The following is a 13,126-nucleotide window of genomic DNA, read 5'->3' on the forward strand; positions in this document are numbered from 1 at the left end:
TAGCTCACTGCCCCACCCTCCTGCTGATCCGTGATCCGGTCATTATGCGGTCGGTCATTACGCTTCACGGAGTAACGACCATTTGCATATTAGATCTTTATTATATAGGATACACATGTGTGTGTATGCAAAATATGTATATATGTAATATGTATGTGTAATATCTATCAGTAATAGTAATCTGAGATTAAAAATAACATCACAAGACAATAATATTTTGAGAACTGATATATATATATATATATATATATATATATATAGTCATTTTTTTTCATTTAATCCCTACAGTAACCCTATGAAGTAGATGCTATTATTATCCCCATTTTGCATATAAGGAAAACGAGGCCCAGAGAGGCTAAAGATCTTGCCCAAGGTCATACAACTAGGAGGCAGTGGAGCCCAGCAACAGCCAGGCAGTTTGATGCCAGAGTCCAGGTTCTGTCCTGTTACTCTGAATGCAGGAAAGTTCCTCTAGCTGAAACCTGCTTGGAACCTATTCATAATTAATTTGCTGACAACATGAATGGGAATATGTGAATGCACTTTGCAAACTGGGAAACATTATAACATTAACTTGTTTCTCAGACCACACTTGGCCTCAATATCTTAATGGTTTCCTGTTGTCTATCGCTTAAGGTTTAAATTCCTTAGACCTCTGCCGTCTTGCTTCAGTTTCCTTCACTCCTGCCACACTAGATACACCATCTTCCCATAATATGACCCAAACATGCCTGGCCTTTTGTCCATCTGGTTTCAGAAAATCATTATTCTGCATCCTCGGCCAGCACTTGGTTAAATCACCTTTGTGCCTTCCAGAGTACTAGCACACAGTAAGTGCTAAATAAATGCCTGACAGATTAAATCAAAGACAGAAAGGTGAGGGGAAGGGAGAGCCATAGATGATACAAAATTTAAGGTGATCAAGGACTTATCCTGTGTAAATGTAATACAATCATGTTTAAATATTCTCAACAATTTCCTTGCTAGATGGTGTATTATGAAATTATACACTTGAAACCTATATACTTTTATTAAACAATGTCACCCTAATAAATTCAATGAAAATAAATAAATAAATGTATCAATATAAAAAAAGAGTATTGAGAAATTGAACTATGTTGTGAAGGCAGGATCTTTCGTTTTTTATTCATTTAAACAAACGTGTAGGCAGATCTTTTCCTGAGAAAGTACAGGTGCCTTATGGGAGTCCTTGGGTCCATGTTGTAGTAATGTTGATTTCAAAAGGTATAGGGGAGATTCCTGACAGTTGCTATGAGTCAGCCTCCCTTTGGTACAGGGAATTTAATGTGAGCAAAAACATGGTAGCTGACAACATCAAAGATGAAACTTAGTGACAAAAAGCTTTATGACTTAATTCCCAAGTTTAAATATAACTATTTTCAATGATGATGATGATATTTTTCCAGGTCGAACTCCTAAAAGATTATTTCTTAAATCTTATAGTTCATCCAACCATCTACAGTTGCTGAAAGGCAGTAGCTTCTGAGGTGTACAAGTCTGGAACTCTCTTTATATTTTTAAAATCAGTATTTTTTTCTATTTTGCAGCCTAAGTCCCATGCTTGTTTTGATGAAGTCAGCATTACTGCTATTGGAACAGGCCTCACACAGTGTCTTGTGTTCAACTACTTTAAAAGGGGGTGCCCATTGTGCTCCAGAATTTTATGGTCTCATAATGAAGATCCTTAGGTCCCAAACCACAAAGCAGGTTATCCTGATTTAAAAAAACAACTGTTTTTATTGGATAAGAAAATATGTAAAGCAAAATTAAAAGGTGACCCATCAACCAATAACCAACTACAATAGCAAGTGTCAGACAGAAGGACATTGTGAAGCTTCAGAGACATGCAGGGATGAAGATAGGGTAAGAATTAAAGTTGTCTCTCTGCAAACTGTAAATGTGGGCTCACTACATTTTTTTTAACCAATAGTAATGGCTTTGAAATGGCAAATGAGCATGGGATGGGCATTAGGAAGACTCGCTTGGGGACTCGGAGAGTACTGAGTGGTCTAAATGTAACTGTAACAGATGGGGTTGCCATTAGAACAGCAATCATTTCCAGCCTCCTCCCCAAATTGTTGTTCCTGTCCCAATTTCAAATATCCTGTCTCACTGTCAGGCTAGGTGTCAGAGGACGTGTCCTACGGCCACAGGGCCAGGGGGATGGGTTGGAGAAAACAGTAAGGAAAAGGCAGACCATTCATTCCACGGATGTTTATTGTGCGCCCATTGTGTATCCACTGTTGTAGTTCTTGGGTCACAAGGGTGAACAAAACAGAGAATGCCCTTGCTCTTGTGGAGCTTACATTCTACTTGGGGGCGACGGACAATGAAACATAACATCGAAATGTAAATTATGTTAGATGGTGGGGAATGCGATGGAAAACATAGTCTGGGCAAGTCAGGAGAATAAAGAGGAGAATGATATAATTTCATGTAGGATGGCCAGGAAGGGCTTAACTGAGAGGGAGACAAGTGAGCTACGCCGACTTTTGGGGGGGAAATTATGGGTAGAGGAATAAACGGCATGTACAAAGGCATTCAGGTGGATGGTGCAAGGGGTGTTTGAGGAACCTTAAAGAAATTGGTGAAGCTGGAGAGGTGTGAGGGGGTGGGGGAATGGTAGGAGATAAGCTTAGGGAATGAACATGGGGTGGCGGGGGGGAGGTCAGGTACGGCCTTTATAGGAGTTGGTAGTAAGGAACTTGCTTTTGCTCTGAATGAGGGAAGAAGTCCTTGCAGTGTTTTAGCAGTGGAGGAATGTGATCTGACATTCGTTTTCAAAGGCTTCCTCTGGCTGCCAGGTAGAAGAACATTGCAATAATTCAGGTGAGAGATGCTAGTAGCTTCGATGGAGCTGTAACAGTAAAGTAATTGGTGAAAAATGATGGCTGGATTCTCGCTGTGCTGATGAGTCAGATAGTTAGTGTAAGAGAAAGAGGAGAGTGACCGAAGAAAAAATTTTATGAGAACAAAGAAGAGGAAGAAAGAGAAAGGAAGGTAGGTAGATATCGAGAAACGGGCATGCACAAAGGGGCTAAGACTATCCTTAGGCTTTCTCTGGAGAAATTTTTGTCTGGAGGTCAAGCAAAGAACTCCAGGATTTGAATGCCTGAGTAGCCAGCCTGTGATTCTTGGTTCCTAAATAAAACTTGAACGTGAATTTATGCTGGCTGCATTTCTTGACTGTTAAAATCTGCTAACCCCAAAGTGAGGTTGAGTTGTATGGCCAACCCACTGGGAGTGAGTCAGACTGGTAGCCTCAGTTGGGAAGGTGGATGGAAGAGGAAGTGGAAGGAAGTGCCATGATGGTCTGGGAAGGAGAAAGTCTCACCCTCTTTTGTCCCTGATAATGGTGACCCTGAAAGATTAAGTCTTGGCTTACAAGGCATGAATGAGATCAAGTGTAGAATAGAGGTCGTTTCCCCAAACCCAAATTTCACCATACAAAGGTTACGTATATTATTTGCATTTGAGTGCTTTATTATATTGGAATTGCAGTGATATTAACATTTGTACAAATGCACAAAATCTTGTCTCTTCTTGCTAAAAAGAGATGTAAAAATCTGACCTAGTTGAACAGTCTTAATGAACTCATTGTCCATTGGTAACAATAATGTGTTCACTATGCAACAAAAAGCTTAACATAAAATTAAACATATTAAATGCTGCAGCAAATATTTACAGGTATGTACCCCAAAATTGTTTTCTCCTCCCAGTAAGGAAGGTGGTTGCTTTACAAATAGACAAACAAACACAAATGCTTTGCTGTTTACAATTACAAACAACCCCCCAGTCTAGAACTTAAAGTGACAGCACCTTTTTTTGGGGACTTTCTTAGTTAACACTTACTTTGTACAATGCTAAAATTTTCTCTTTTAGTTCTACTTTTGCACAATATCTATATTCCAATTGTCCTGGAATATTGTGTTTGAACCGAGCCATTTTTTTTCTGGGCTTTTCCAGAAGATCCCAAACCCCATGTCCTCCCCAAGGAGAACATTTCAAAGCTTATTTTTTCTTCCAGACAAGCCTCAAAGGCAGAACTCTATGAGGCAGGTGTGATTTAGCAGAACGTAGAAGGAAAGAAGGTAGGTAGGTCCTTTTTTTTTTTTTTTTACTGGCTGGCTGGTAAGGGTCCTTTCTCTGAATGCCCTCCACTTCAGCACTGGGATACCTTTCGTGACCTCCTAAGTGTCCAGAGCACTGGCATTCTAAAGGAGCAAACCAGCCTGGGGAGCTTAGTGTGATATGACTTTAATGATGCATTTAAAGCTACTTCATTCAGGCTCCACATTCTCTGTCCTGAGGCTACCATAATTCTGTAAAAACAAAAGTTCTATAAAGTTCTATAACATGAAACTCAATGCAAGGAAATCTCAAATGGCTTAAGAGCTTTCTAAATCCTGACTTCTAATGAGTTAGATACTGTAAGTTGGTCTACATTGAACAGCTGATAATGATTGGTTCCCTCTGATGATAAGCTTGGAAAGGTATCAGAGTGCCACGGAAGAATATTGATCTGGAAACAAATGCTGGCAATTTGGCCTTACCCCCCTCTTCAACGTGTGGTTAAATAGTTTTTATTTAAAAATAGACAATTTATAAAGAAAAAAATATATAAACACTCTTTAAGCAATTTGGCTATAAGCATTACATCACTGAGAAACTCCACAAGAAATAGTAAAATATTTTGAATGGACATACACTTTTTTATTTTCACAACACGATGAGCGAAGGTTTATTTTTTCTTTTCATTTCTTTGTTTTGGTATTGGAGTTTACTTGTAAGTTTATTGCTTCAGTGTCGTCTTGTCCTTTCTTAGATTACAACTGTAAAATAAAGGCGCTGTCCCTCATTTTGTTTCAAGGCAACGTTGCATTTTTGAGACCTAGGAATGGACTAGAAAGGACCACTGCTATCTCAGCAGCCTCGGAGAGACCGTGGCTAGAACAGTCCGCCACCGTGCACCATGACGCGCACAACAGTAAGTCTCCTGGCTCATTCAGGACACTTTGGTTCGGAGGATAAGCTAGAAAATTCTTACGTGTAGCTCAGCTGCTGCCTCCCATCTGTTGCATAATATAACATTTTACAAAAACATGCTGTGAATAAAGGGACAGAGTATAAACTGGCTCTTCTCCTGCGCATTCTCGTAGCAGGCTTCATCTAGGCGATGTGAGCAGCACATCTTCGCTAGGCTACTTAGGACCGCACGCAAGTGTCCCTGGTGCAAATATTACGGAAAGGATGTTAAATGACGCAGCTCAGAGCCTGGGAGGAAGGGCTGGGGTTCGGTGAAGAGGGAAGAGGGAAGGCAAGTTTGAGGACAGGGTGGAGGTTCAGGAGAGAACCAGAGAAAGGGATCAGAAAAGCTAAAGTGCAACTTTAAAATATAAATTATTTCAAGCAGAAGAGAGGTTCTAAATGGCTACTGTTCGCATAGGCACCGTCTCATTCCGATTTAAATGGGTTGATTCCTTTTCCTTCTCAGATAGGCTGCATAATGGCGCTGGCGCGGCTTAGAGCTGCTGCACATTGTTTGAGAAGGGACAATGAGAGCACGGAGAGCTGAATAGTGCAAAGCACTCGGGGAAATTGGGGTGGGGTGGAGAGACGCAGAGATGAAGCTGTTTTTACACTTTTACAAGGAAGTGTTCCAGTTGTAGTTACTGAGCCCCTTTAGCTGAACTCTGCTCCCTAAAGGGGAGAGCTTACGTTACACATGCACAAAGGAATAAATGTATTTTTATTTCTTTTTTAAAAAAAGCTGTTCAGAACAGATTAAAAAATAACTCACAGAGCAATAATAATCCTTGATATTTCTATGCAAAGAGGTCCAAGCAAACATTTCCACCAAATGATGGAGCGCAGCCACTGAAACCCTGAAAAATGAGGCTACATACACTAGAGTAGTTTATTATGAGCTAATACTTTAAAAACAAGTAGATCCTACCGAAGAATACTGTTCAAATGGAATGTTTAAAAATAACATTTATTAATAAATATCTTATAAAATTCTAAATTAATAGATTCCTGTTCAAATTTTGCTTTGGTCCTTGACTTCCACTGTATACACACATACATACATATATATTTTCTTAGATGATTTTCATTAACCAGAAAGCACATTCTATTCTAACCGAATGGCTAGTTTTATAGCCGTTACTGAAGCTTAACCTACCACCCCCAGCCAAGGGCTGGTCTTTCGCTGCAGCCAGTTTAAGATTTCAAATGAGGAATCAACAGACACACTCAAAGGTGCTTCACTAACAGGCAACCGCCACCTAACATTCACCGTTGATGCCCCTCTATTGGGAACTTGCTGCGTTTGACCGAATCGGCTCCAAAGAGCATTTGCCCCAAGTCAGTCACCCTCATGCTCACCATGCAGTGACAGCACGTACCGGCTCCTACAAGCTGTGCTGAGACGGTGACTTGCGGACATTGACTTGGAGGTGGGAGCAGGGTGAGTGGGAGGGTATAGGCAAGACTTCTGACCTAACACCTGGCTTTGAAATAAGTGCATTCATCCATGGCTAGGATTTCCACCGTCCCTGTCCCTGCCTATGTTGGGAAGTGTCTTAAGGAGAAACAACTCAGATGTGGATGCCTCAGTTTCAGGGAGGATTCAGCTGGTAGAAACACTACCAGGTGGCACTTATCTAAGGTGTTAACTCCCATCACATAAGGCAGGGGAGGAAAAAGGTAGACATTTCCAGGTAGGCTGGCAGTGACTTCAGAGGCACAGCCTGCCAATAAAAATATGCCAAGGGAGCGAGGAAGGCAGCGCTGCAGAGCCCTCGGGGTGAATGCTCTGAAGATCGCTGCAACCGATTCATGAAATTATGGACGTGTGACCCAGTAGTTCAGTGGGAGAGAAGAATGGGGGAGAAAGACATTTTCCCAGACTGGCAAAAAGTGTAGGGCAAGAGGGAGGACTGATTATTCCATAGTCCGGAGAAAGCTGGTCCTTCAAGGGAAATCACTTCATATTGATAAGCCGAGTGTTGGATGTGACCAATGAGCCTTTCTGTTTGGGATTTCAAGCCCTGAGAACGAGCTGGCATCTTCCATGGACTGTTTCCACATTGCTAACGAACACACCTAACGGCCCTGCGTGGAACAAGAAGACAGTTCCTTCTAATTATACACGGAGGCCCGTTGGCCAACGTGTGTGGCTGGTTCGCCTACTTAGCATAAAGAACAGACATAATTGAGCTATATAGAATGCACATCAGTCAAACTGTCAAGTTGCTGAATTAAGGAAACTCAGGCAAGTTCTTAACTGCAGAGGCTTTGGGTTTAGCAACTAAATATTTCAGCCAAGAGGTGGAACAACAGTAAACCATAATTTTAGTGACAACCCACTCCCTGGACATTCTGGTATCACCAGTGGATTTTTAAAAAATCCGTTTCATAAGTGCTATGCATGCAGTAAAGAAAGAAAAGTTGTTTACTTAAAGCAAAAATTAAAATAAAAAAACCCAAACAAACATTTCAATGAGCTCTTTTTCCTTTGTAGAGGGACACATAGATAGTCCTAGGCAGGAGCAATAAAAAAATTATTTTTCATTTCAATAAAGAGATAAGAATGTTAACTTCTTTTTTAGCTAAATCTTCAATGTTTCTTAGGAAGCCAGTTAGGTTAAACCACTCAACTGTTACTGCTGGGATTCAAAACAAGACAAAACAAAAAACAACTTTGAATTCAGTATTTAAAATACTTAAAAATGATATGTTCGTCTAAAATATAGAAAATCCTTTTTGTTTACATTTTTCTTTTTTTTTCCTCTTTTCTTTTTTTTTCTTTTTTTGTTTGTTTTTGCTTTGATTTTTAGACCATATATCCAAGTTATGAGTTTCACTGGATACTCAAAAGTTTCTTTCGAAAGCACTGCATACATGAAAAGAGTGTTGATAAATATTGATTTAAAAAGTAAGTTAGTAGATAAAACTGAAACTAGTTATAAAAATCATGCTTCACAACTCTCATATTTTCTTTTTTCTCCAAAATAGATTCTTACACTATAGTGAGAGAAAAAACACACACACATCCTTCCTTTTTCTGAACTCTTATAAAAGCTACACCTTTTGTAAAATACTATTCCTTTAAATCCATGAACACACACACACACACACACACACACAGACACTCATGTTAGGAGGTCAAGCATTCAAATGGAGATGAAACACCAGCACCTGTCTAGACTGCTAAAGAGAAACATTAGCCTGGTTATTTGTGAGATGTGATATTAAAACATTAGCACAGTAGAATGGCTTGATTCAAGGAGGCACAACTGTGGTTTGGAACTATCTGCTTTGTATAATGGGCAATTCCACAAAAGTTGTTGAAAATGTAAATCAGAATTGTTCAGGAGAGTGGAGCAGCCATGTCCAGGGGGTCCTTTCTTTCACTGCCGTGGGAGGGCGGGCAGTGCCCCAATGGAACATGAGGTTTTCTTTCTCTCTTTGTTCCTCCACTAGTTCATCTACTTTCACCCACCAGAACAGCAAAGCTGGTTCCATAGGCTTAAGAAAAAACACACACAACAATAAATCTTAGGCTAGTAGTAGCTGATGATTGAACAATGTAATTTGTGTAGTGAATAGAGCCCTTCTGAATTATTATATAGTACATGGGTTTTCGACGTTATGGACAGGCCATATAAAACCAGCTGTGATTTGAGGGTGTGATGTTATAGCCTCGCATCGTGACTTGGACTTTCACAATCGAGGCTTACAAGGCTCCCTTCCCTAGTGTCTCCACAGCTGGCACTCAACAGTGCTTCACCTATGGCTAAGCCACGTTTTATTTGCTCTGATTATTAAAAACATTAAATCAGGCACATTAAACATCTCCTGGTTACTATTTTGTAAGAAGCACGAGTTGAATGAACTCCAGCTGCAGGTCAAGGGCAAGGGAAGGGATGGCTAGGTCCACATTGCTGAGGTTTGCTTTTATTTTTTTCTTTAAACATTATTTTCTTCTTTACATGCAATGCTCAAGGGGGAAAAATAAAGCAGAAGAAAGTCAAGATGTAGAGTAAACAGGGAGGCCAGGAAGGAGTGGAAATGGAGAAGGAAGTGGGCATTGGAGGAAGTGGGCCAAGGGGAGCGGGAGGGGTGGGAGATGCCTGGTGGCGTTATTTGGACATCAATGGATCTTACGCTTTTTATGGTAAGAGAAACAAAGCTGTGGAAAAGGCTCTGTGTTTATCTGGGATTCTGGTGACATCACAGCACAAGCTCAACATGGGATATGATGTCATCAGACTTCTCACCCAGTTGCCTTGCATCTGCTGACATCTAAGCATGCCTCATTTTGGCTATAAGCTGCGGCTTAACAAGAGTCAATGTCTCAGGCAAAGGGTTGGACTGATAATGAAACCATGACTATATACAGAAAGCATTCAGTTCATAAACATGTAACTGGTACCAGAAAACTGGAGAAAAGCACCAAAGCATTTCCCAAGCTGATAGATAGTAATTGCATAACTCCCTTTTTTCTCATAGAGCTAAGTATAAAAGACAACATTTCCATAATGACTATAAAAACGAAAGCCAGTCTCTGAAGAACTGAGGAGTCTTCCAGGTCTGAGTTAATTCTAAAAATGCCCTTCAAGGAAAGGACGCATGGGACGCGGCCGCTCTTCTTGGAGGCAAGGTCTGACCCCTGGTTTTTAAAGGATCGGGTTCAGGTCTGTTCTGTGAGTGGTGAGCTGGCTGAGGGTGGAGCTCCCCACCACCTCGCTGACCGCCGAGGACGTGGTGATGGTGTTATGCTGGATGACCTGCTGCTGGGAGCAAGCCGGGACCGGGCTCGCGGGAGGGCTGCTCTCCGGACCTAGGAAAAAACACACACACACCCCAATATAGCTCTTTCCGGGGTGACTTGTGGACTACTCAAGTCTAGAAAAATACTACTAGACGTTTACTAGAAATAGAAGAGTTTTCACATATGTTCTCCTGGGGGTTAATTTCAGAACTTTAAACGGTAGTCACAAAGCTATGCCTTCCCAGTTTAGAGCTACAAGCAAAGCCATGCTTTCTAGATCAGCAGAATGATTGGATGTGTTTGAGTCTCGGGATGTGACGTTCCCCACCTGGTATTTTCAAATAGCCGTCCATACATCAAATGTGGAAAAATACTCACATGTGGTGGGAGACTCTGTGTTGCTCAATCTAAAAAATTATTTGAAAATAAATTGACCTTCAGCCATGAGTCCCTGCACCTCCCACCACCCCCTACTCAACTAATAGTTAACCAATCTACTGACATTCCAGCTGCAGAACTTGGGGTCTAAGAAAAGGGATCCACTTTATGTATTGATAAACTGAGGCAAGGTCACCAGTTTTTCAGCTCGGTGAATAACATGCTGCATATCCTGAGGCATTGGATGTGATTCACCCAAGGCCTGTTTGCCAGCCCATGGATTTCTCTGGAAGATTGCTAGCCCATGGAAATTGGGCGCCAGCAGGCCATTTTTTCTACTGTTTGCTGAGTTGGAATTTGGTAGGGTTTTACAATGTGAAATGCCAGGGAAAGTCTAGCCAGAAATTATCGGGAGGTGGTGGGCGTGGTGATGCCTGAGGCCTGCCTCTGGTGGCATCGTCTGGTAGCCATCGGAGTTCTAGTGTGTCTGCCTGGATGTACAACCTCCACTTTACTCTTGCTCTTTCAATACAATCGAATGCAAAATTAGAGGAAAAACACTGAATATTAAAAACAGCAAGAAAGTCAATGACTTACTTAGATATCCTTGTGACTCTTTCTGCATGGCTGTTATTGGGCAATCTTTATGCGTTAGCAACAACTGTTTCAGCTGCGCCACCTCGTTTTTCAACATGGACACTTCATTCTGGAAAGAGACGTAGGAGAGCCATGTTGAGAAGACCAGTGAACACAAACCTAAGGCCCCCGTGCACTTCCAACAATGAAATTGGTGAGCTTTTCTGTTATGTCTGAATGGCATTAAGAATATTATTTAACAGGATTTGCCTGGAAATGTGTAGCTTGCCTTCACTTCAGCCCTCACATTACCGGGGGCTTTCTGCAGAGATGAGGTTTCAATTCAAGAGCTGGGTCCTTTCAAAAGTGCAGAGTCCACCGTTTAGGTTTACTCTGGAGCCAGGTTACTTGGGTGGGAATCTCCACTCTACACTCAATTAGTGACTCCAGGCAGGTAACGTAACCCAGTGAGCTCCAGTGCCATTGTTTATAAGATGGGGATCAGAACAGCACAAAGTTCTTTGAGTTGTTGTGAGGACTAAATGAGGTCGTGGAGGTAAAACACTCAGAACAATGCCTAGCACACAGTAAGCACTCAATAAAATTTAGCTATGGTAATTATCATCTTTACACCATCTGACAAGCTCAGGTTGATGAGAAGGTGAATGTGAGGCAATGGGAAGACTTGTAGGGCTTCCAACTGAAATACCCTCAGGATAAGCTGACCAATCTACCACCAGATTTCCCCGAAGTTCCAAATGGGCTATAGTTCAACAGAGCACGCCCCCCTGCCTGACGCTCACTTAGCAGGAGGCATGGAGGCACCTGGCACAAGTATTGGTCCTGGACTAGTGGGATGAGGTCAGCCCAGGGAGTCATGGGGCCATGAACTTCCGGATCATGATAGAATTAATTTCATGGGTTCATTAACTATTTTAGCTAATTTCAGTCTATAAAGTCTTCCTCTGCGCCCCTTCCCCTCCCCCCATCAGTAGCAGGGTGTTGTGGATTGTATGTGAAATTTTCTTATTCACTTAAATAAGTGCCTTAGATCTCCACTTAATGTGGTAACTCAAAGGACAAGCCCATGACTTTGCAGAATAATTTACTTGGCACCGTTGCCTACAAATACTTAGAATAGATGGTTGGTTCCAAGGTGCTTCCACTTGATAAAAGTAAACTAGAAGCACAGCACTATCTCAAATAAGCCATTTTACAGTTGTGATACATAACACCCTCTCTCTGGCCTGTGCTCATTAGTGGCTGCCAGGCATTATGTTCATAGGAGACGTTAAAGAAACACGCACACAGGAAAGGTGTTTTAACATTGCTGTCATTAAGTTGTAGCTACACTTTCAATATGAGCTTGGCTTTCCAGGCATGTATTTATCACCTAGAAAAGTAAGTTTGGGATTCTAGAAGTTAATTAAAAAAATTTTTTTGAAGCTTATTTTAAACAATACCTCCCATTTCCACATTCATCAGCAAAATACATTATAGGCAATCAAATGTTGAGTAACATAAATAACAAAATTAAAAAATCTCATTCCAGAGCATTTCTTACTCTCAAATTTACAAAAAAAAAAATCTATGGAAGAAATTAGCATTATTAATGAATAAATCACTTCATGGCACAGGAAAATTGCTCTTAAATCTGAGAACAGTCAGCAAGGTGAATTGTACCTCCTGCCTCCAAATGAGTGTGATTGATCAGGGACCCTGTCAAAGCCAAAAGTGACCCTTGTCAATTCCGGGGTCAGTGGGACAACTTTATTTATAGGACAATTTATTTTAGCCCTAAACACGGATTCTTTCCTCTCTGATTTCATGCCCACTTAAATTCAGACAGCTTCCCCTGTTTGTACCAGCTACCCCTCTGCTTAAAATAGGATGTGTAAAGAAAGCTACTTTTAGATCATTATATAGAAGGCAGCCCCAGGTTAAAAACAACAAACAAAAACAAAACTGAAAAGGAGGAAAAGAAAACTAGATGTGTGAATATCAAGCCCAGCTGCCAAATGCCATGTAGTTCTCAGGGGGACGACAGAAACGACCCTTTCCTGAAAGGACACCTGCGCCCCAAGAAGAAACTCTCAGCCGCAGGTGATGCAGAGAAAGGTGCCTAGAAAGTGGAGTCAGGTTCCAAGTTTTAGTGCGTCCACCCACACTGTCCTGTGACCTAGGAAACAACCAAGAAGGAAAGTGTTTCCAACCAAACCAAACAACAGGGTTTTCTTGCTTTCTATGCTTCGGGAAGAAAGAAAAAATTCCACTGTGGCCCTCTCAAAAGGTTGATCCTGGTCTCCACTGCTTCCCCCACGATGTCCTGGGCAGACCCTGTCTAGGCAGGTTCGACTTCCCACCTTCCCAGGC

General features: G+C 41.4%; 1 protein-coding gene across 6 annotated transcripts in view; it reads right to left on the minus strand.

Annotated features, from left to right (window-relative positions):
• Positions 1 to 1,733: 1,733 nt before the first annotated feature.
• Positions 1,734 to 13,126, minus strand: part of CREB5 (cAMP responsive element binding protein 5) — a 396,562-nt gene continuing 385,169 nt past the window's right edge. For all 6 annotated transcript variants that reach the window (XM_079785886.1, XM_079785885.1, XM_079785888.1 and 3 more), the window contains 2 exons: positions 10,775 to 10,883; positions 1,734 to 9,868 (listed from right to left, as the gene is read on the minus strand). In XM_079785886.1, coding sequence (XP_079642012.1) covers positions 9,705 to 9,868; positions 10,775 to 10,883 — 273 coding nt within the window. In that variant the 3' untranslated portion in view covers positions 1,734 to 9,704. The remainder of the gene's footprint in view (positions 9,869 to 10,774; positions 10,884 to 13,126) is intronic.

Source organism: Cnephaeus nilssonii (genome assembly GCF_951640355.1).
Source record: "Cnephaeus nilssonii genome assembly, chromosome: 12".
Classification (NCBI taxonomy): domain Eukaryota; kingdom Metazoa; phylum Chordata; class Mammalia; order Chiroptera; family Vespertilionidae; genus Cnephaeus; species Cnephaeus nilssonii.